The sequence below is a fragment of the Sitodiplosis mosellana genome, unplaced genomic scaffold (assembly GCF_009176505.1).
Source record: "Sitodiplosis mosellana isolate CC-2019 unplaced genomic scaffold, AAFC_SMos_1.0 Smas_scaffold_14, whole genome shotgun sequence".
NCBI lineage: Eukaryota > Metazoa > Arthropoda > Insecta > Diptera > Cecidomyiidae > Sitodiplosis > Sitodiplosis mosellana.
Window position 1 is genome coordinate 371820 of NW_022595256.1, and position 22669 is coordinate 394488.

The window sequence follows — 22669 nt, forward strand, 5'->3', positions numbered from 1 at the left end:
GTCAGAATTTGCAATCGCATTTACATTTACATTCAGATAGAGATACAAACATTTCGTTTGGTGCGTTTCACAATTGCGGACTCAGATTTCTGTAGAAAATTTTCTTTTTCGTTGATTCATTACATTAAAAACAAATAAAGAAAGCACCATCAACATGTTGATCAAAGTGAAGGTAATGTATATTTTTCGCTAATTTTTGTGATTACTGTGACAGTTCACGGCTTCAAAGTAGCTCGTGTGTTGTTGTATTGCGGCACATCAATGTTTCACCGATTGCAAAGAGCAGATTACGTTTTGTGCCCCAAACAAAAAAAAAACTAATATTTTTTCCACTGATTTTTCAGACATTGACTGGAAAAGAAATCGAAATCGATATCGAACCCACGGACAAAGTCGACCGTATCAAGGAACGGGTCGAAGAAAAGGAGGGAATTCCACCACAACAACAACGTTTAATCTTTTCCGGAAAGCAAATGTAAGGAATTTCTCCCATTGATCAATCCAAAGTGTATTTGTATGGAAAATTATTGCCATTTTTTGTCTTTTTATTTCTTTGTGTAGGAATGACGACAAAACGGCATCCGATTACAAGGTTCAAGGTGGTTCGGTTCTCCATTTGGTCCTGGCACTTCGTGGTGGATTAATCGGCTAAGAAATTAAGAGCAACTTACAGAAAATAAGAAAAAAATTCTCTAAAATAACCAAATTTTTCGCTTCATCTTCATTTCCGATCACCTTGATCTCAACTGAACCGTTGAGCGAAAATGTTTAACCAATTCATCAATAAACTTTAAACAATTTGTATGAAATAAATCAGTGTGTTCATTTTGCATTTATTCTGATAATTGGAACGGAGTTCTTTTGGATTTGATTCTTTGGTACGAAGTGCCTGCCTGCAAGCATCACTTTTTCATTATTTGACAGTTCGTTGATGTTCACTGATGTCTGAATTGCCGCCCTGTGGTTGCCCCCTGAACTAACTGTCAACTATACCGGTTAACGAGCGAAAAGTGGAAGTCTTTGTTTACAGACCATATCGAACATTCACAACATTTGGGTTGATTTTTGAAGAAATTCCATTGTTCACAATTATTTAAATTGAATACATCACATTTTCGAGCGAAAAATAATATATTCCGATAAATATTGTGATCACACGTTTAAGTTTTTTCATTCGATTGTGAAATAACAAGAATCAGTTTGTTTTGTACGTGCAGCAACGACCTACGCAAAATTTTCGATACCATTTCCAATCGCTGAGTCCACATTTTGTTTTATGAATATAGGCTTTGATACGGTTTGTTTTCATTAAACAACATTCAAAATGTATTTTTTTTTTGAGATTATCAATATTATAACCAGGCATTTTCTATTGATGTAATTTTCATTAGAACTAACTTCACTGGTCTATCACGCAATTCAATCTCTTCACAACTAATGACCACAACAAATCACAATGGATCCACAAAATATGGAAGAGGAACAGACGAGCAAAGTAAATGAGCGGCAACAGAACACGGTAACGGACCAACCGCCACCAATCTTCAAACTGATGGACTCTAAGGATTGTGATGGCTTGAATAAATTGTTGGATTATCTGCCAATCGACGATCTACATTCTCTGGGGCAAACATGCGAACGTATGCAACGAGCTGTTGGCCGTTTTTATCAACAACGATTGACAGAACATGTTATCTACCATGATAGCAAATATGTTGGCCTACGAAAATATGCTAAAGTCCTGACTGTTTCAGGCCAATTGACCGAAGTTGATTGGAAGCGGTTCGAATCGGTCAAGCGAGTGCTTTTCTGGTTGGATCTCTTCTCTCACATAAAAAAGATGCCCAAACGAATTCCAATCAAAATCGAACATGCTGCATTTGATAAAGTGTTTCGTTTGAAGAAAAATGAAATTTTTTTTGACGGACTTTGTGCACACCTACAACGTTTGGAGATTTGGGATGCCAATGATGATGAGTGGCTCAGCCGGAAATACCCAAAACTGGAGCACTTTGCGTGGTATCTGGCGGAAAAAACGCACTTATTGCAAACATTTTTCCAACTGAATCCGGCCATTCGTTCATTTTCAACGGTATCATCGTTTTGCTTGTTGAACAAATCCTCATTGAAGAAAGTCAAATTGGACGACCTGTTTATTTTTGGCTCCACACAACCGGCTGTCTGTGATCTCTTGAATACTCTACATTCCAAGGACGTGTACAAACAATTGTATATTACGTCGGATGCCTATCAAGAGAATATTGATCGACTGAACTCGCTGAAATCACTCGTTGGATTCGCCATGTACGATATAATAGAAGGGATCGATTTGTCACGACTAGTAAACCTTAAAGTGCTGTCATTCAAAACGCCTCCAGAGAACATCAAAAACATCACAAACAAAGCGGAACTAGCGCGGAGCCTTGAACATCTCGAAGAGGTTCGTTTTTGGGTGGCCCATATCGGTGACATTCTACCGTTTATTCAATGGTCAATCAAGTTGAAGAAGGTCATCGTCGACAACCCACTTTTGGATGAAAACGGGGCCATCGATTCAGTCGCAATGAATTGTGAGCGTGAAAAACTATTGACGAACACATTGATGGTCAGCAAAGTGACGATTTACATCTCCGAATCGAATTACTTGGCAACAAAGTGGAAAACACCAGAAACAAACTTGAAGATGATCGAAATTCAACGTCGTGCATCATGGGCATCATCTTGGTTTTGGCATTTGGAGTTATTCTGATGGCATGAGTTTTGATTGCTTTCAATTAATCCACGAAAAGTTACCAATGGAATAAACAAATGTTACTTTTTATATTTGAGTTATGAAAATAAACAAAGCGAAATGAATTTAAGTTGAAATATTGTAGGATTAGATGTTTTTGGACTGAATTTTGGATTCAATAAACCATAAAGATTTGTAGGATATGAATTTTGTGTATTTATTCTGATAAATTATATATAGTTGGGAATGAGTTGTTCTGAATTTGGCTTGATATTGAGATGAGTTTACAAAATACGGCCACGGCATTTCTCATCGCCGCACTGGCAAATGAGCACTTTGCCTGGGACACTGCCCACTTCGTAGTTGTAATTCCAGGTGAGTTCGGTGCCGGCTCGAATGTGCGTGGATGCAAAGAATGCCACCCACGGGAATCGCAAATCGTGTGTGTCAACAAAGACATTTTGCACAAAGAGATTCGGTCCGCATGAATGCTGCAATTATAAAAAAATAATAAACGTTAGTATAAAGCTCCTCAGTTTGAATCATATTGTACACTTACGTTGAAATATCTTCCAATATTTCCGGCTTTCTTTGCATCCATAATGTAAACAGATTCTTCCGGTCCGAATAATTTCCGAATCGATTTGGATCGTTCATCGTCTGGATCATCATTCAATGGCATCGTGTTGCTGGCCATGAAATTTTTCGCTTGTCTCACCTCATCGCCGTCATCGTCCGAAGAACTATTCCGATCTTTGCGTTTTGTCGCATCTTTGGCTGTTGCTGCCTCTGACTTTTTGCGTGTGTCAACGGAATTTCGTGTTCGATATCGTCGACTCTCCGAATCTTCACTGCTTGCGGTATAGCTTCTTGAGACGAACTCATCATCACTGTCATCGTTACGCGTACGCCTCGATTCCATTTCAACGTCAAAGTCTTCGTCTTCGTCCGATGTTTCATTCTCCTCTGGAACAACCTCCGGTTCATAACCCTCTTTCATGTTTTCCATTACTTCAATGTAGTCCAATTCCGCGAAATATTCGTCGCCTGTATCAAAAATCAAAAGATTCAAATTAAACGTTTTGAAGAATCACATTTGCATGTTGAATGAGATTGTTTGTTTTTACCTAAATCTCCACCGGCTTCATTAGCATTGCTTTCAGTCAGCAAGTTGCCTGCATAGCAGCAAATGAAGCTACCCTTGGCAACATCGTTCAAACATCTGATGCCCCAGCCACGATTTACCGTTTTAAATACTTGCAATTTCAACTGTATCGGATGCTGAACGACCCGATTTAGACAACTGGTCTTGCATTTGCATCGACTGTTGCATTCGTAAATGCCCGTTGGCACGGGTTCATTGAGACGTTTGTACTGGTAGCCAATGTCTTCGATTGGCGTATCTGGATTTCCATACTTTGAACCTTGCAATGTCAACTTCCAACATGCACATTTCGATTTATCCAAGCAATCATCCGTACAATCACAGCCGCACAAAAACTCGGAATCACAATTCAAATTTACACCTTCCGTTGGGATTCGTTTTGCCGAGTATGTGCATGGCGGTGGCATACTGTTGTCATAACAGTTGACCAGTTGGATTGGCATTTTTTCAATTCCACCTGATAAATCGGGATTTTTCATCACAAACGATTCGATGACATACTCAGCCAGACAATGGATTAACGGATCAAAGGTGAAGTTATCCACATTGAGTTTGCAGTTGGTGATTCGTAGATATTTATGCATTTCGGACATATCTCGCAATCGACGTCCACACGGCGCTCGATAAACGACATATTTCTTATTGAATCTAGTCTTGGAAATCTGTCGTTCGAATCCTGTCAACAATGGCTTAGATAATGGCGAATAGGACGCCAAGTTATGATTCAACTGGATCAAGCAACTGGGCTGACATTCATGATTCAAATATTTTTTCACATCGATATGCTTCTTGGCGGTGTAGTACACTACTTTACCCTTCGGTTTGTCTTCGTCCACATAGATCGTTGAATTGTTCATGTGTTGAATGGCTGGTTTGGGCTGTGGCGTCGTACTCTTCTTAGCCACCGCCCGTTTTTGTTCGCGTTGCTTTTGTTGCGGTGTATCTCGAGCTGCCTGAGATGCAAACGTTCGCAGAATTGGGGCCGTTTTTGATGGTGGTGTATTGGGTTCTGGTGCCACCTCTTCAACCGGCGGCTCAGTTGTTCGTTCCGGTTCTTTTTCATCGTCAATTACGATGTATTCAATTGTAGCTTCGTTTCGATTTGCGAACGCTTTCACGTGATTGAGCTTTTTGTATAGCGGGAATAGGCGCGTTGAGCCCCGATAGATCCACTCATATCGTTTGGTCTCTTCGAAAAATACCTGCACCAAGCTGGCGTCCACTTCGTTCACAATTGCATTGAACCATTTTCCATTCACTTCCGTTTGGATGCGTTGACCTCGACGAACCTGAATGAATGATTGAGCGATTTTAAAATATTTGATTGAAATGTCAATGCTGCTGGTTTTCGTTATGGACAAAGTTAGATATTCTCACAAAGAACTTACCTGAACAATGGGTCGCTTCTGTTTGAATTTTTTCAAATAGCCCTCAATGAATGTTTTTGCGCCTGGTTCCTCGATCAGTTCCCAAACATTTTCGGTACATTCGCAAATGACACGGATATCCTCATGGTGAACATACTGTACCCATCCATCATCGAAAAATACCAAATATCGCCAATTCGTGTATACGGTCAACGGTTCGGCAATTATGCCCGGATAGAAATTATTCTGCAACTGCGAAGTTTTGATTTTCTGAGTGTTGTCGGCATTGTCAAACAAAGCAATCACACGAGTGCCAATGTTCAGACGATAATTAGAAGCTCGACCATATGCCAAATACTTTCGTGGCACCGTTCTAACGTTGGCCGCTTCCTTTCTCTCCCGGCAAAACCGAATCTTGTATTCCATCTGGCCATTTGTCTCAATTCTGTTCACCACTTTGCATGGCAGCCAGCGTGATACGAGCTTATGACGAAATGTGTAATACATCGTGTTATACTCAATATCTGAGTGCTTCAGTTCACCAACTGGTGGATAGCTTTCGTTGCATATTTGAGTTGGTTTCAAAGTGACGAGATCGAGCGATTGTACGTCTTCAAAGAACGAATGCTTGAAATTATACGTATTGGTGTACAGTTTATCGATTCGTTTTTGCAATATTTTCATTTCGTCCATCATTTCGGCGCAGTTCTTTTCATTGTTCGCAATTTTCGTCGTTAAAATTTGACGATTCCAACTCATTTGCTGTCCAATATCAACTCTATCCAATGTTTCTTTTATCACTGCCTCCAATTCATTTTCAATCAATGCCAAAGTGTCCGCATCGAATGATTCACGTCTTTCTCCCTTGGAATCGTTATCTTCTTCTTCGTCACTGCTATCTATGATTTCGACTAGATCCGAGTACTTGATATTTTTCAAGAACAGCGGTTGTTTATCTTCCAATGCAGCACACAACTCACCGTACGATTCCGTGGCGAGATTGTAGCATTCTTCACACACAAACATCGTTTTCGATCGTTTATTCAAATGGAAATGATTGATAACAAATTCAGGTGCTTCGTGAAATAAGCCATTGCTCTTTGTGCACTCTCCATTCAAGCATTCGCGTCGCAATAGACTCTTGTCTTCGATTTTAAATTGCTCTTCAGCTTTCAATGGCGGTTCGACTTCATTGGTTTGGACTTCTTCTTTTTCTTTTGTGGCATGTTCGAACTTGAGCTCTTTATTGGTTTCAACTTTTGCTTCTTGTTCTTCTTTCAGTTGTTCTTCTGTCACTTGCCCCTCCTTACTTGTGATGTCTAGGTTTCCCTGTAGACTTTCTATGCTGCTTTCGGGCAATGTAGGAATTTCTTCAGTTTTGGTAGTATCCAAATTGTTTCCCGTTTCCGCATCACACATCGGTACGTCGGGTTCGATTATTTCACTGGGTTCAATTGATTTCATCGACTCGTCTAAGCTCAAATCAGCTCCGGCAAATAAATTTTCATTCTCCATCATCAAATCGAAAATATTTACCGATTCATTCACAGATCCGTCTTCCAATTTATTGTCATCACTTTGTTCAGCTTGCTCCTGATTCTGATCTGGAGTTTTGACTGTTGCAACGACATCATCGCCTTCTTCGTTCGATTCAGTCACTGGCGATGATTCAATTGCATCTTGATGCATTTGAATGTCCTCTTTCACTGATTCAACTGAGACATCCGATGTGGGTGCTTCTTTGTCCAATTCCACCACACCTTCAGCCGGTTTCAGCTCATTCTCTATCGTTTCAATCGGATTTTTGGGCAAATCAATATCATTCTTTGCAGGCGAATGAATTTGTTCAATTTCCGCCACTGATGACTCTTCCTTATTTGGAATATCAATGGCTTCATCGCACTGCACCTGAGCTTGCTCCCTTACTTCTGTAAATATAAACGAAAAATTTGTATCCATCGTGTGAGCTAAAATGACTAAAAAATTTCTCACCATTTTCCATTCTGTCGACGACTGGCTCGTCAATTTGGGGCTGTTCCTCCTCAGTTGCCGCGTGTGATTTTGCTTCACAATACTCTTCGCCGCTTGCGACTACCTCTGGATCCACGTCCAAACTCTCGAGGATTTCGTCAATATCCATGGGGTCTTGGTCGCATTTATCTTGCACTGATTCAGTGTCAGTTGCGTCAGGTGTATGAAACTTTTCAATGTCGCTGTCCATATCATCTCCTTCGTTGTCATTGTTATGTTCTTGTTGATCATTTTTCGATTTATCTTCTGATTTTTTTTGTTCTACGCTTTCAACTGCCGGCATTGCATCTGTTGCAATGGGCTCTACGTTGCTGTCTTCGACGGTAGAACTACCGATGGCATCACTCTCGTCATTCGACATATTTGCATCAGTTTTAACATCTGGATTCAACGCTTCTGTATCTATGTTACTCGATAAATTTTTTTCATCTAGTTCACATATTGGCTTCTCTCCCACTTCGTTCGAATCCATCTCAATTCGACTTATTAAACAAGCAAATCAATGTTATTAACCACTTTACACAAAATATAATTATTCGGAACTAAACTAGTTTTAAAAAAACTGCAAAAACTTTCGATTCTATTGCGACAAAAAAGAATTTTCCAATGAAAGCAAGAGGTTTGCTTGCCGCCGCAAAAATGTTTTGTATACAACTTAATCTAACATCATGTGTTTGACAGATGATGACGGTCGGCCATTTTAGTGTTACCCGATAGCAAAGCGAATACGAACAAGTATTCGGTTTCGGTATCGGTTACGGTTTATCCGTTTTTTGTTTACATTCATCTATTCGATTCAAGGCATCATACGTGATTCAAAAGAAAAAAATAGAAATATCAACGAAAATGAATCAAACGAGCAATAAAAGAGATAGTGGTAGCCAAGCGAGTAATTTTGGATCGTCTTTAAATTCACAATATGAATTATATACCAACAATTTGTCAGAATTCAAAGTGAATAGACAAGAAATGATAGAAGGCTATGAGCAAATACTGTTAGTTCTCGACAATATTCTTTTGTAAGTACTATAATCGAATAATAGCCCCCGTGGACAATTAGTATTTAACCAATTAAATAAATTGCCCTTTTCAGGATACTTGACGTGGATGAAAAACATCTAAAGGAATTGAACACTTGTATAGAAATTCTTGAGACGGAAGAAGGAGTATTGGCAAGAGCACGGTAGTTATTTGTTCATTACACAGCGCAACTGTGTTGTATACCGATATTGTTATTGGTATTCAGGTATTTGTTGCATTGGTTCAATTTTTGAATTTTCAGTCAACAACTGGAGAAAAGAATTCTGAAATTGAAGCAATATTAGCCCAACGAATGCTTCTTGATCCAGCTCATTCACTAGAAACTGGCGGAAACAGCAGTCGTTCCACAAGTGATACAGCCGGACCATCAGATTTCCAACCGCCTCTTACGGAATCTTCCTCCTGTTTCATTTTATTGTGTGTGGGAACACTTGGTTTCAATTGATTGATTTTTTTTATTTGTTCGTTTGAATTGAGACATTGGTTGCCAATCTTTTTTTACAATTTACAAACGGCGGTTGCCTCCTCTTTTTCTTCCAAAAGTTCGGCAGCGGTGACGTCAAATTTGCTGCGAGCAAAATCATCGACAGACAATCGAGAACCAGCTGGTCGTCAAAGAGAAAGCTTTTCGCACTGCCTTTTCGAAATATATTGCACCGTCATTGGCAACGAAAATCTTCGAGCCCGAAATGGATTGGAAAATCTATTTCTTTCTGCCGCGTTGACCACTGCATTCTTGTTTGTTCCAATTTATTTGGCCAATTATTCAATGCATTCGCTTCTGAACATCCGCATGAAAGTGGACTCGTTTGAGGAGTTGGCCAAGAGAGTTGGTCCCATTTTATATCAGTAAATTTTACGCAGAACACATGCATTATATCACGGATATACTTAGGTAATTTATTGTTAGTGTACCGACATTAATGATTCCAAGAATCACGAGTCAAGTTCAATGCAAGACTTTAACCAATATTCAACTTGTTTGTAGTAAAAAGCTCAAAAAGCAGTCAAAGATAAGGTTTTCCGACAAATTTTTGAAGAATATCCCCGTAGATAAAGCAAGGGCACGAATTCTACCTGATACCATGATCTCTGCGATAAAACGAACCAAAAGAAATAAAGACTTTGATGTCATTACAGAGCTTCTGGGTAAATACATATTTCCCATAACAAAAATTTTCCTCTGAATACTTACTCATTTCAGGTGTGGTGCATTCGAATTTTTACCTTACAAGTGACAGTTATATACCCGATCGAACCATTGAAAAGTTTGATAAGGCGACTAAGTCGTTGAATGAAAATGGTCTAAGTCTATTTTGGTACAGGATGGTAGCATTTTGGTTTTCACTGTCGGCTCGAGCAGAGTATAAAAACGATCAATATAGAAAACAATTTGATGTTGAAGCGATTACCCTAAATGAGTTTTACTATCCTTTTGTCATCTATGTTTATGTCTTGATAAGCATTACTATCATTTTCGTGATTGAAATGTTTTGGCCACGTATTTGCTCGGTTCGAGTGATGGCGTTGCGTGTGTTCCATAGAAATCATGTTCAGAATGACAATCGGGCAACGCGGTCGATGTAATATCGGTCAGCACAGCGCCAGAAGTTGGCAGAAGTTGGCATCATTATGATTTGCACTGGAAGTCGATTGCAAATTTCTCATTAATTCAATCGCACCGTTGCTGTAACAGCAGGCACATGTGTTTTAATGTTATGAACAAAAAATGAATTTAATAAAATAAATGTTGTGATTTTCAATTTCAATAAAAACTCTTTGATTCCATCCAAACATCCATCTATTGAAACCATGATTTGAACATCAAGAAAATATGTATGTTGTCGCTTGGACTATTACGTGTCAAGTAAAATGCCACACGCACACTCCATACCCAATTCAATCAATCAACAAGAGAATATTTAACATACAATTTTACATTTTTTTCAAAGAGAAAAGTTGATGTGTTTTATAGAAAAATTTCACTCATTTCATTTTATTTCAATTCATAAATAGGTTTTGTTGCAACACGATTGGGCTTCGATTCGTTGAAAGTCTTTCTCTAAAAAAGGGCATACAACTTAAGATGTGTTAATAGATAACCTTTCTCAGTAATATTTCGAATGAAATCACACGTTGTATTTTCTATACTAAGTTCTTATTTTCCACTATGGATGCGCTACGAGAGCATTCAATTATTTGGACAAATTTATCATTGGGTGCATTCTGCTTTTCTATTGACTCAGTTTTAATTCCATCAGTTGATTGTTCACGTACTTTCTTACCTCGACGATATTCCTCGAGAGTTCCTTTTGTAAGCGATGTCAACGATGAACAATGCACTATTTATATATAAACAACACAAAAAAGTATTAGAATCAATTAGCATATGCGGGAATATTCAATTATTACCTATTGAAGTTATCACATTAAAAAACATTGCCGTTCCCGCACCAGATGCATAGCGTACGTTGAGATTTGAACCAAGAAGGTTTGATAGAAAATAAAATTGATAAAACGATAATGCCATAAAGACACAATTGAGAACACGGTCCACCCATATCGTAATGGGATGAGAGACAAAGTTCAAGAGGATACTGGTGGACACATTTTTTACATCGGCTTCTCTTAACATTGACAAATATTCTACATGGAAGAAGCCTATAAAAAAGTTTAATTAAGTATCATTTTGCTTGATTTGATTCATACATTAACGTACTGCACATATATAAAGCCAACTGCACGTCAAAAACTAGAATTATATTTATTGGAGCGAACTGTAAAAATACTGATCCGATTGTGGACAACATGAACATTATACGCATCCAAGCTTGTAGAGGAGCTATATATGGTATTTCCTTTCCTTGCATCTTGAATAGAAAATAATTTTAGTAGATACACATATTATTTTCATGCACAATGTCATACTCACCCCATGAAATTCAAAATAAATGCAAAGCAAGTTATGCCAAATCCAAATCAATGTGCTCATTAAAGTTAAAGCAGCACATACGACATCCAACGACAGATACCACACATTGATTTCATGGGGTAGCAAATAAAATGTAACCATCATATCAAAGCATTCGCATCCCCCACATGACAAAAGTATGTTTAAATAAGCCCATTTTCTGGACCGATTACCCTTTTCCAACAAGACGGCATAGATTGGCACAAAGAATAGCACTGTAAAGAACAAATTGTAAACGAATGCATTGAAACCAAAATTATGTGAAAAGAGGACATACCACAAAACAAATGCAGAAAAACTACAACCACTGAAGTGAAATTAAAGCTTCGATATATTTTCTCTAAACCACTTTGAATGTTTTCATAGCCAGGCAAAAAACGAACTAAATAAAGAGCTGTGATGATGAATAAACCGATAAGGTAATAAACAATGCAAAATGAATAAATTTGTATTTTATTATATGGAGCCATAATTGTTTCTTTTTAAAGCACTGAAACAAGATGAAATATTTTTTGCAAAAAACGATTTTTCAGCTGTCATAAACAATGTTCTACTACAACAATAGAGTTACAATGCAATGCATATCCTTCTCATATCCTTGCCAGAGGTCGCCACATTCACTTAAATGTGAGGGGAAAATCAGTTCAAATATAATGACTCTCTTACACATGCAAATGAAAATTCTTTTTTAGGAAGTATTTGTGGCTCTTGAATAATGTGGAAATTGTCTTATACCATTATTTTTGATTAATGTTCTTATATATCAATTTCAATTTCATTTGGTTTGAAAAGAAAATATGTATTTACTTTCGTGGCATCGGCGGGTAATAATTACGATTGAATAATTTTATGTATGATAACTAATTTTTCTTCTTTTTTCCGTTGACATGAACAGTTCAAGATGTATGCTTGCAATTGATGACGAATCCAACTTTCGCTGAAATAAGAAACCAAAAATTGGACGAAATTATATCAGATCAATGGACTGGTAAAAATACCGCATCTAATCTACATAGAATTCCTGAGAATTATCTAAAGAAAATGTCGTTATGACAACAAATTTCATTTAAAATATTTTCAAATGGAGCACATAAAATACAAAATTAGCCAAAACATCGAAGGTTTCAATAAGAAACAGACAGTGTCTTGTGTTTCAAAAATTTCAATAGTTTTATTTAAATTTCGTTTAACTTGAGATTTGAAAAAGTTCGGCTTGATCATAAATTCAAACACTTTTGATAATGGTCTAATACAAGATCCATTTGATACAAACCCCCGAGAAATACTAACACAGTACGATCAGTTAAAAAATGGATGGAAATAACACAAAAACAAGACTAGGAAAATCTTCTGAAATATTATGTGGGCTGGAAGTGAATCCATTGGAGAAGGTGGACCAGACCTAATTCAATCTGTTTTGAAAGTAAAAGCCTCCATTATTTTTTTTCGCCGCATTCCGATCGGATCAGACCAGGGAGTGTAACTCCGAGGAGGAGGAATGGTGAGGAGGTTAATGAGGAGGAGGAGAGCGCTGAGGAGGTTCCTCCTCCTCACATGAGGAGGAAATAAAAATTACCAAAATTGAGGCATATAAATTTATTTTAAAAGTCTTAATTGATTTGGAACGAATGCCAACGATGAAAAGCTACGATCAAAATCAATAGAAGTGTTTGAAATGAATTTATATGCCTCAATTCTGGTAATTTTTATTTCCTCCTCATGTAAGGAGGAGGAACTCCTCAGCGCTATCCTCCTCCTCATTCACCTCCTCACCATTCCTCCTCGTCGGAGTTACATTCCCTGGATCAGACTAAGATTTGAATTGAAAAATTTGGAAAGGGATACGAGTTTCCTGTTACAAGATGTAACTTACAACAAAGTAACGCATGAAAAATCGGGCCAAACGAGCGGATAAAATAGATAGCGGACGTTTACCGAGTAATTTAAGTGACTCAGAAAGCGACAGCTCATTGGATTTAGGTTTGGATAGCGATGATGAACTCGAAGATATTGGAATAGTAGAAGCTTTTGATCGAATTAAAAAAGTTTTGGTTGAAATCACGTAAGTACTATTCTCGGTATAGTTCATTTAATTTTTTTTTCTCGTTAAAACTAAAATAAATGGCTCTTTATCAGAAAACCAGATGTGAGTTTGTATGAATTGAAATTTTGTAAATACATTCTTGATCTCGAAGCAGAGCCAATGGAAATATTACGATTATAGATGATTATAATTAATGTTTTGTATAGATTTACCAAACTTGTTGTGTTTTTTTTTCAAATTTCAGTCAATAATTGGAGCGCTCAATTTATGAGCTTGAAGCAATGCCACCCCAACAATGACTTCCTGCTCCAAACTCATATGAACCGCTCTTGTGGCTTATGAGACAATGGAATAAGCGGTATCGCATGTCGAAATGCATTGAACCGAGCTCAGTCAGCAACTAGTCAGTTGCATTCTTTACTTTTGATTAATGAAGACCAAAATAGACATAATGCCATTTCATCAACACCAATTCTACATTTCACAATAGAAAAAGCTAAACCTAATGAATTTTACATAGAAGTTTCAATTGTTTCATTTCATTTAAATAATTTTGTTCAAAACACAATCAAGAGATTATTTTTGGATGCTACCTTTTCATATAATTATGTACATAACTAGGTTATTTTCCGAATATTTTTGTTAATTTTGCATCACTGATGCGTCATGAGAGTATTCAATTACCCTAATAAATTGATTTGGTGATATTTGTGCCTATCTTTATGGATCAATATTATTTTACGTTTGGTCCCACATGGTTTCCGAAAAAAGTAACAATCATTAATATGTTTTTGTAGCAAAAATTTCAATAGTTTTATTTCAATTTCATTTAACTTAATATTTAAAAAAAAAACTTGGCTTTATGATAAATTCAAACACTTTCGCAGAAAAACGGTCTAATACAAGATTCTCTTGAGTTTGGCTTCGATTTCATGGAGTTTGTTCTGCATGGCCTCGGTGTTTGGCTTTGGATAAAGGAGGTTACGGCATGCGGACACCAACTCCTGAGCCTTTGCTACGATGCGGGTTCGACCACGGATTGGGATCAGATGTGATTGTGTTGTCAACATGTCGACCAATCGCGTAGTCGATTCAACCAAATGCCATTCGTTGCCTTCGTTCAGCCATACCCTCTCGTTGACCGAAATCATTCTGGCGTAAATGTCGAGTAGCAAATCCGCATCAATATTTATGGCATTGATCATCGTTTCTGGCACAGGCGATGGGCTACAACGCAATTTACAGGCACGAAGCTCAAGTTCGTGCACCAAAAATGCTAACGGGAAACAGTGTCCACTGGTTCCATATTCTTTCGATAACAATTGAACTTTCAGCAGAAGACGCGTGAGCTTTTCTTCGTTTGATCCAGGTTTTTCCAGTTCCTTGTTTATGATTTCAGTCCAAACTGATTCAATCAACAGCGGATCGTTGTGATGTGAACAGTGCAAGATCTTCAATTTGCACTCACACAAATCGAAACGTTCAACGAAGTCTGCATACAGTTCGTTTATATCGTACAATTGATAGTTCAAATTTTGACAAGCACTTTGTGCATCGTGTTTGTTGACACCTGAGAGAGCGTCAAGGATCATTTTCTGGACACGCGCGATCTCCAACTATTGAAAAGAAAAGAATTTAAATTGAGAAAATGATTCGAATCGCTTGTTTGTTTTTGTCAAAAGTCTTTCATTACTCACCTTGTCTTCGATATCGATCAGTGCAACGCCATTGGTAGATGAATATCCATTTGATTCGCTGCGCATGCACATGACGGCTCTAGCCAAGTACTCGATTCTCTCGGTTAGTTGAAGTTCGCTATTCGGCGACGATGCCAATTTTACCAATATCTTTGTTGCAGCCGAATGTTGACCATTGCGCTCGTAGAATTTCCACAGTAAATCGGCCAATTTGATATTTTGTGGCGATTTCAACACCGATCGCACCAAAAATTCGCCCAAAGTTGGTTCGGAAATGTTCAGCAATTCGGATAGAAAATTGTACGATAACAGCCATTCATAAATGGTGACATGAAGTAATGGATCTGACGTTTGCAATGCCAGGGCAACAGTTTCGAGGACACTGTTGTTCAATGAATTTTCATTTTGAGCTAATGGTTGATTCTGTTGTGCATTTTGCTTCTGTATACTTTGAGTGTGATAGATGTGATCGAGCATGGCTTTGATCGATTTGTAATAATTCATTCGGGTTGTGTATGCTGCATATCCCTCCTGATCCTCGATAGGCTCATTGTTATTGTAGAAATGAAGGGCGGCATTGTTTGGATCCTTCTTCGATGCACAAACGGCGCACAATTCAATGACGCCGTGATAATATTTGGCCGCTGTGAATTGTTGACAAATATTGGTCAATGGCAAATCTGGAGCTGCATCTTTGCATAGCTGCAATGCCGTGTACAAATTGTTCTGTCTTTCTTCGGGATCAGCACACGATTTTGATAGCATCAAAATTTCGGTGGCCTTGTACAGAACGGCGTCTTCATGACGATACAGCGTTGGGCATACATCTCGTAATTTCGATGATATGGAACTGACTGTTGTATTGTCATTCAGGTATGAGTTCAATAACGATACAATGAACAGAGCGCAAGTGTCGCTGCGTGAGAGAATCAAATCACGGAATGTGCTCGATGATAGAGAAGTCTGTTCCTCTTTTGGCAATGATTGGAACAACAAATTGAACTGATGTTCACACAAAATCTTCCAAAGGGCAATCACTTCGCATGTATGCTCTGAAAATAAGATAAACTGACATAAGATAATGTCTCAATGGAGATCATGATCTCGAATACTTACTGATAAACAGCGACAAAGCGTTTATCGAACGCTTTTCATCATCGAAAATTGCCTTCTCTAGTGGATGCTTTTGTTGTACCATTGACGTTTGGCTGTACTCATTGTTTATAGCACTTGCCGAGGAAATTTCTGTTGAAAACATCCGAATTAAGTAAATGGCCGAAAGATTTATTGTTTCGCAAAATAAATTACCTGAGAAATTGTTCAGAGGAGTTTCCTCAAGGAACGCTTTCAGAGCATACAATTCGCTTAATATTTCCGAGCAATTCTCATGGGTCAACGACGAAACGCCATCCATTGAAACTATGCACTTTTTCTTCCAGATTGGTCGCAACAAGCGAACCATATACAAATACAGGCCGGTGTGTTTCGGTGAATATTTGATGTCTTGCGGCTGTGTAAATTGTTGCGTCTGTTGTGACTGTGTTCGATCGCCCAAATTGCGTGAGATCGGGCTATATGGAAGTCCTGGTATCTGCTGTTGTCCCATTGGATATGGAGTTGATACCATTATATTTGGATTACCGCCTTGTGTTTCTGTGGAACATTAACCAATTTTTATTTTCTTCGGAAAAGATTTCCTCGTAAAAGCAAAATCCTTGTTTTACTCACCATTGAACGTGTTATAAAGCTGATTTCGATTGGCTAGTTGTGGTTCACCGCCGTACAAAATGAACGCCTGTGTTGCCCATAGCCCTATTTCAGTTCCTCGGTATGCTTCCATGCATGCGATGAGTAGCGATGCCAAACAGGCCTGTGGCTCAGACTGAACTTGGAAATAGTTTTTGACTGCATCGTTGTGTGCACCGTGACACGCAGTCAAAAGTTGCATAAGCAAACCCATCGGCTTAATCAGTGCCACAATGTAGGCGCCTTGATTTGTCAGCAACACCATTTTCGTATTCGTTCGATCATTTTTCAATGGTATTTTCAATGACTTTCCATCGTTCAATGATTTTGTCTCGGCTATGGCCCAAACCTGCCCATCCAACGGAAGGATCGTTGATGATTCAGCCAAATATGGTCGCAATGGGAATGGCTCTGAGCTCAGTGACCACAGGAGATCTTGTTCTTGTTGAGCCGACGAAACCATCAACACTGTGCCATTACTATGATATGAGGAATGAACTAGTTTCGGTTTTCCGCTTGTTGCATTTGCTGTGTAGCCAGGCGGCAGTCGAACATGCTGCAAATATAAATTGTTCGGTTGAGTGCTATCACCTAGTCGCTCGCCTACCGGCACGTTTGCAAATTGTTGCGCATTGGCAACGTCCAACAATGAAACTGTTGAGAAATACAATCTAACTCCACACTGGGTCACTGCGATCAAGTGCAGGTTGAGACAGTCTTGTGATTTGAGCGCGTTTATCGATACAATCGGTTTGAACACTGTAGCGTCAACCGTTCTGGAAAAAAAGCAACGTACGTAACAAAATGAATGAAATGTTCAAAATACTTTGATATAACAAATTGAACTTACTTCAAAACTGCACTGGCTTGATGAACGATATCGTTTTGAGAGACGCGTGCAATGCGTCGAATTGAGTTCACATCCGTGCCAATGAACCAAGCCTCGATTGCACCTTTTTCAGTCAATGCGTACAGCAGATGTCGCGTTGAGTCAACGACAATCTTCGCAATGGAATCATCTTCAGCAAAGAATTTCAAAAATCCAGGCACAATGTATGACACTACACTTTGCGAATGATTGATTTTTTTGCACCGTTTTCCAAACCAACTCGGCTCATTCTGGTAGGAAATTTCGTATAAATTGCCATCACGTCCGCCCATAAAAATACGCGAATCATCGGTGCCGACCACTGTAGTGATGGCCACGTTGTCTGTGCTTAGGATAAAGATGGGTTTGTTCATCAATTGCATCTCGTCGTATGGGCTGGATGATGCTAATGAAATGGTTTGATCGCCAAATGTTACACCCAAAATCACAATTTCAACCGGTGTCGTTAGAATGAGCAAGTATTTTACATCGGCCACGAATACACCGGCTTTTGGCTTCACCAAACCAACGCTAACAATCAAATCAGTTAATCCATCGTAATAAGCAACATCACGCCCATGTTCATAGCTCCAAATCTGTTGAAAAGAAAGAAATTAGCATGTTTTACTTTGGATTAGCTCGAAAACTTGATGAACATACGTAAATATCGGAGTCAATTGTCAACCAAGCACGACCAATTTCCGAGAATAATCCCATCATGCAATGGCATTTGATATCTATGGCAGATGAAAAAAAAACAAACAAATCAATAAATCCCATTGAACCATTTTGAATGGATCAATTCAAGTTGAATTACTTCTGAAATGTTCCATAATCTCCGGTGGAATTGGAATTTTGCTGACTAATTCTAGCTGATTGAGGTTCTTCAGTCCCATCGTTAAATTCGATAGATTCTGATAGTCATAATCAGATAGACCGCTCGCTGTTGCCATGTGATGTTGACTGATGCCGGTAACCTGTACCGAACACAAAACGAACAAACAATGATAAGAAATCACAACATTTTTCTAAAAAATATTCGTTGAAAAAAACGAGAAAAAAAAACCAAATACCTCAACTAAACTGGGCGCTGTACTATCTATCAAATCATGTTTATCTAGCGTATTCCCCGCATATTCGATCATATCCATGTGCTGGTCGAGCGTAATTTCAAACATATTCATTTTGTAAACTCACTTTTCTTTCACCAAAATCACACACTAAAAACGATAAATCCCAATCAAACTTTTGGCGTTGCTCACAATACGTTATCTGTGCACGTCTTCTCGTTCAAATAATGCGTTGTTGTTCGGCAGACGTTTTGATGTGAAATATACAAACGATGAAAATCGGTTTAGTGACATGTGAGGTTATGTACAATTTTGGCGGTGCAGTTTCGGTTCGACAGTGTTGCCAACGCTGAATGTTGCAACATTGACAGTTTATGTCTTCTCATACAAACTATTTACATAACATTGACTGATTAAATTTCTGAACGAAAATCTTTTTTTCATTGAATGCAATGCGATCCCGAATTCAATTAAAAATAATTTATTGATCATGTTTTGTCTCATTTTCAAAACAATCGGCTCGAAACAAATTTTAGACTACAATTTTTCGATATATCAATAGCCTATTAATTATATTTACATAACGGCCTTAACCGTTGGCGCAACTATTGATGTATCCGTCGACTGTGATATTGAAGTCATTTTGCTAGTAGTCTCTTTCTTGCTTATCCATTCTTTCTTATTGACAAAGAACAATATCATTAACATTGGTAGTTGGATCAATGAAAACCGAAACAACTTTCGTGAACTGCCACTGTCCGATTTTTGGTAGAATTTATAAGCTGAAATCAGAAACAAAAGCAACCCGAAACGGGGTTAGCATTTCGAAATGCAGAATTGATGAATATTTCTCTGTGTTTTACCTAGGTAAATGAAGTATGCGTTCAAAGGCAGCATTTCGAGAGCAAACCAAATATTGGTTACGCCAAGTATAGGCGCTAGCGCCGAGAAAACGCTTAATGCAACCGTGTGTCTCAAAGCCGTTCGACGGCATAAGGCCGGATCGGTAACAGCCATCATTCGGTAGCCAGCCCTTGAGTAGTCGGGTCGAAGGTTCCATGATAGGGCATTGAAATGTGGGAATTGCCATGAATACAGAAGTGCCGCCAATAATAAACTGCCCGCATCAAATGTGCCACTGCATCCCACCCAACCGATGATTGGGGGAATCGCTCCGACTGAAAAGAAAAGATTGTCGTTCTGTAATCCCGAAGAAAATTAGCTCTTGTCTGGCATATTGTTTGTTAACATACCGACTGATCCAACCCATGTGTTTAAAATACTAAATCGTTTCATTGGCGTATATACTGAGGTATATAAGAACAAATTGCCAGCTCCAAGTGCAGCAGCGTATCCATTCACACCAAAGTACAGTAGACCAGTTCCAATTGTTGCTGATGCAAGGGCAAAATTGATCGAATGCAACGGTGTGAGTTGTCCACGAACAAGAACACGGTTCTTCGTTCGTGCCATTTGCGCATCGAATGGCACTTCATGATATTGATTCACTGCATTTGCCGCTGCTGAACACAGACCGGTGCCGACTGTGCAATATGCGAACGTAGTCAGATCGAATGGAGCCGGTGCCACTGCATATCCTACCATTGTTGTTATTACGACTAGGGCTGTAGATTTGAAAATATTTCATGAGTACTGATTTAATTTTAGCACAAGGTTCTAGTGATCTTACTAGTTAATCGAATTTTTGATAGCATCAAATATTGATTTGTCAACTTTGATGGGTCACATAAAGGTGTTGGTTCCCAGCTGATGATCTGCTTCTTTTGGTCGATTGTCTCCACATCTTTAACCACATTTGGCCGCTCTTGAGCGATGTTCGGCACTACAATTTCCTCAAAGCTCACCGTATTCAGGGTCTGTAGTTGTTCGGCTGACACTTTTCTGTTTACATCATACTTGTGACGCGATTTAAGATCGTCAATCGGTTTCGGTTCGGTCGCAAGAACATTTTTCGGTAACTGCTTCGTTGAATACTGTTTGAATGAACGAAATGAAACAGAAAATTGTATGAACTTGTATATTTAGCAATTGATAAAGATTCATCGTACCAAAATCGATCGGATCAAAATGCTCTTGTTATGCTGAAAACCACCATTTAGAACAAATCTAAACATTTTCCTTAATTTTTGTTCTGTTTTTCAATTAAATTATGTTTCGACAACAAATTTCAGATGACATTTTTTCACTGATGCTCACCCACTGTGTCACTAACCGTTCAAATCAAATTAATAGCGAATAAATCGCTACTAATCAGAATTTTTCTTCTCACTTTTATTCGCGTTTATCCGATTTGTGTGGCTTTACATCACAGTTAGGTAGAGACGTAATTTGACAGACGTATATAGACATGCGTTTTTTTCTCGTGACATTCCTTACTCATACATTCAATGTCAAAATGAAAGTCTAGGGTTTGTTCCGCAAATAGAAAAAATGAACCGCAACTTAAAACAACAAAGAAAATATTATTTATCTTTGATTCAGAAGCGGTATCATTTGAAAAATGAAAAAAAAGTGTCGCTAAAGTAATCTTACCTTTTCATTTTCCATTGAAGCGAATCCAGTAAATATTTACTCAGTGCTTTGTTTACCCGCGGCACAAGCCTTCAACACGAATGTCACGCAAGCAAATGTTTGATATCAAAGAAAATGCGCGGCAACTCCATCTTCAATAGTAGCCGACTCACGTGAGTCGCATTTTTTGAATTTTCGGGCGGGTTTTCTGTTCACAGATAAGAACTGTGTATTTACCGCAGTTCTATTTGTCATCATAAATTAAAGCTAATCTGTTTGAAGCACCAATTTACCGAATCAGCAAATATCAAAGGGAAAATTTGACGCAATGTTTTGGTAAATATTGCAAGATATCTTGAGAATAATAAGGAATAGTTGTCGATTATAATTTAATCTGCAGCGCTTAAGGTCGTTACCTTACCATATGCAATCGTTCAATTTTATCAAGCAGAACGCAAGAATTCTATTTAAATTAGCGTTCTTTTAAATGAGCAAATCAGTTCTTTTTTCCGATGATTTCCATTATTTGTTTCTTCAGTAGATTGTGCTTTAAGCCTCACCTGAGTCTGGTTTTATTCAGAAGCAACAATTAAGCGATAAGCCAATGAAAAGAGCAGCTAGAAATTGAGTAGGTGTTTATTCTTGTCGGCAGTGCTTTATGCCCAAGATATATATGACTTTATCACTGAAATAACCTGAAAATGTACTCGACAAATAATAAACATTGGGGAATTGAGAATTTTCGGTATTTTTATTGAATGTATTTTTTTCTATTACACATTGTTTTCCTTTTTTTAAATTAAGTATTTTAAATGGTAAATTTATTAGAATTCATCTTGAATATTACACGTAAGTCATAACTTCAGCTTTGCGCGATCCATGTTTTTTTTTTCTTTATTTTTTTCTTGTGTGTTCTGGTTAAAATATGTTAGATAATAGTTTTATAATTTAATAAGTTTTGTTCTTGCTTTTTTTTATCAATCAATTAAATATTGTATACAACACTATAGCTTGTCAGTTATCATATAAGTTCAGTATTAACTACCGAAAGTAGTACGTATACGTGATTTTGTGTGTGTGTGTGTGTGTGTGTGTGTGTTTCATTTTTTTCTTCATATTTTTCTTGTATACTTATTTTGCTTCGTATCTCTGATTTAAATATCATCAAATGTTCAAATGCGTATAATTTTGAAGTGTTGACAATACGAGACTCCTCAGCTAGGTGAAAGATTCATTGAATTATGCCGGAAAGAAAATAATTTCCGTAACGGGTAGAAATGATAACTAGTTTTGCAATGAAAGTAAAAAATAAAAACAACATCGGTGTTCGTCAGACTTGAAACTCTGATCGGGCGATGGATTGGTCTTCTTCCAGTGCAGTGCCTAAGAAATGTGAACGATAGGAC

General features: G+C 38.0%; 4 protein-coding genes and 1 long non-coding RNA gene across 6 annotated transcripts; 1 reads left to right on the forward strand and 4 right to left on the reverse strand.

Moving 5' to 3' along the window:
* Positions 1–5: 5 nt before the first annotated feature.
* LOC129567992 (NEDD8) lies at positions 6–2935 on the forward strand. Of its 2 annotated transcripts, XM_055445463.1 has the most exons (4): positions 6–172; positions 345–475; positions 562–1297; positions 1392–2935. In XM_055445463.1, exons 1-3 carry the CDS (start codon positions 155–157, stop codon positions 650–652), a joined length of 240 nt encoding a protein of 79 aa, XP_055301438.1. In that variant the 5' UTR covers positions 6–154; the 3' UTR covers positions 653–1297; positions 1392–2935. The 2 variants fall into 2 exon arrangements, with proteins under 2 accessions (XP_055301438.1, XP_055301437.1); XM_055445462.1 differs by lacking the exons at positions 6–172; positions 345–475 and having other exon boundaries at positions 657–1297.
* On the reverse strand, positions 2924–8001 carry LOC129567991 (histone-lysine N-methyltransferase eggless). The gene is made up of 5 exons (XM_055445461.1): positions 7256–8001; positions 5285–7191; positions 3859–5185; positions 3291–3778; positions 2924–3222 (listed from the first exon to the last, which is right to left on the reverse strand). The coding sequence occupies exons 1-5, from the start codon at positions 7764–7766 to the stop codon at positions 3016–3018; spliced, it is 4440 nt and encodes a 1479-aa protein (XP_055301436.1). The 5' UTR covers positions 7767–8001; the 3' UTR covers positions 2924–3015.
* A 2305-nt stretch (positions 8002–10306) lies between these two features.
* LOC129567993 (uncharacterized) lies at positions 10307–11514 on the reverse strand. The gene is made up of 3 exons (XR_008687897.1): positions 11268–11514; positions 10748–11205; positions 10307–10677 (listed from the first exon to the last, which is right to left on the reverse strand). It is a non-coding gene; the product is annotated as an uncharacterized LOC129567993 (long non-coding RNA).
* Positions 11515–14138: 2624 nt separating this feature from the next.
* LOC129567995 (nuclear pore complex protein Nup154) lies at positions 14139–19392 on the reverse strand. The gene is made up of 9 exons (XM_055445464.1): positions 18735–19392; positions 18479–18638; positions 18322–18398; positions 17644–18257; positions 16776–17569; positions 16356–16700; positions 16164–16292; positions 15048–16099; positions 14139–14966 (listed from the first exon to the last, which is right to left on the reverse strand). Exons 1-9 carry the CDS (start codon positions 18843–18845, stop codon positions 14247–14249), a joined length of 4002 nt encoding a protein of 1333 aa, XP_055301439.1. The 5' UTR covers positions 18846–19392; the 3' UTR covers positions 14139–14246.
* LOC129567996 (protoheme IX farnesyltransferase, mitochondrial) lies at positions 19197–21094 on the reverse strand. The gene is made up of 5 exons (XM_055445465.1): positions 20801–21094; positions 20422–20725; positions 19985–20356; positions 19595–19909; positions 19197–19513 (listed from the first exon to the last, which is right to left on the reverse strand). Exons 1-5 carry the CDS (start codon positions 20864–20866, stop codon positions 19308–19310), a joined length of 1263 nt encoding a protein of 420 aa, XP_055301440.1. The 5' UTR covers positions 20867–21094; the 3' UTR covers positions 19197–19307.
* Positions 21095–22669: the final 1575 nt, after the last annotated feature.

Coding starts and splice junctions, on each gene's coding strand:
- LOC129567992 (XM_055445462.1), top strand. CDS start 1,457: ATGGATCCACAAAATATGGAAGAGGAACAGACGAGCAAAGTAAATGAG.
- LOC129567991 (XM_055445461.1), bottom strand. CDS start 7,766: ATGGATTCGAACGAAGTGGGAGAGAAGCCAATATGTGAACTAGATGAA. Junction 5,186..5,284: donor AGAAGCGACCCATTGTTCAG/GTAAGTTCTTTG, acceptor TCATTCATTCAG/GTTCGTCGAGGTCAACGCAT. Junction 3,223..3,290: donor ATATTGGAAGATATTTCAAC/GTAAGTGTACAA, acceptor TTATAATTGCAG/CATTCATGCGGACCGAATCT.
- LOC129567995 (XM_055445464.1), bottom strand. CDS start 18,845: ATGAATATGTTTGAAATTACGCTCGACCAGCACATGGATATGATCGAA. Junction 16,701..16,775: donor GCTTTATAACACGTTCAATG/GTGAGTAAAACA, acceptor AATGTTCCACAG/AAACACAAGGCGGTAATCCA. Junction 16,100..16,163: donor CGCTTTGTCGCTGTTTATCA/GTAAGTATTCGA, acceptor TCTTATTTTCAG/AGCATACATGCGAAGTGATT.
- LOC129567996 (XM_055445465.1), bottom strand. CDS start 20,866: ATGTTTAGATTTGTTCTAAATGGTGGTTTTCAGCATAACAAGAGCATT. Junction 20,726..20,800: donor TTTTGATCCGATCGATTTTG/GTACGATGAATC, acceptor TCATTCAAACAG/TATTCAACGAAGCAGTTACC. Junction 19,514..19,594: donor CGCATACTTCATTTACCTAG/GTAAAACACAGA, acceptor TTCTGATTTCAG/CTTATAAATTCTACCAAAAA.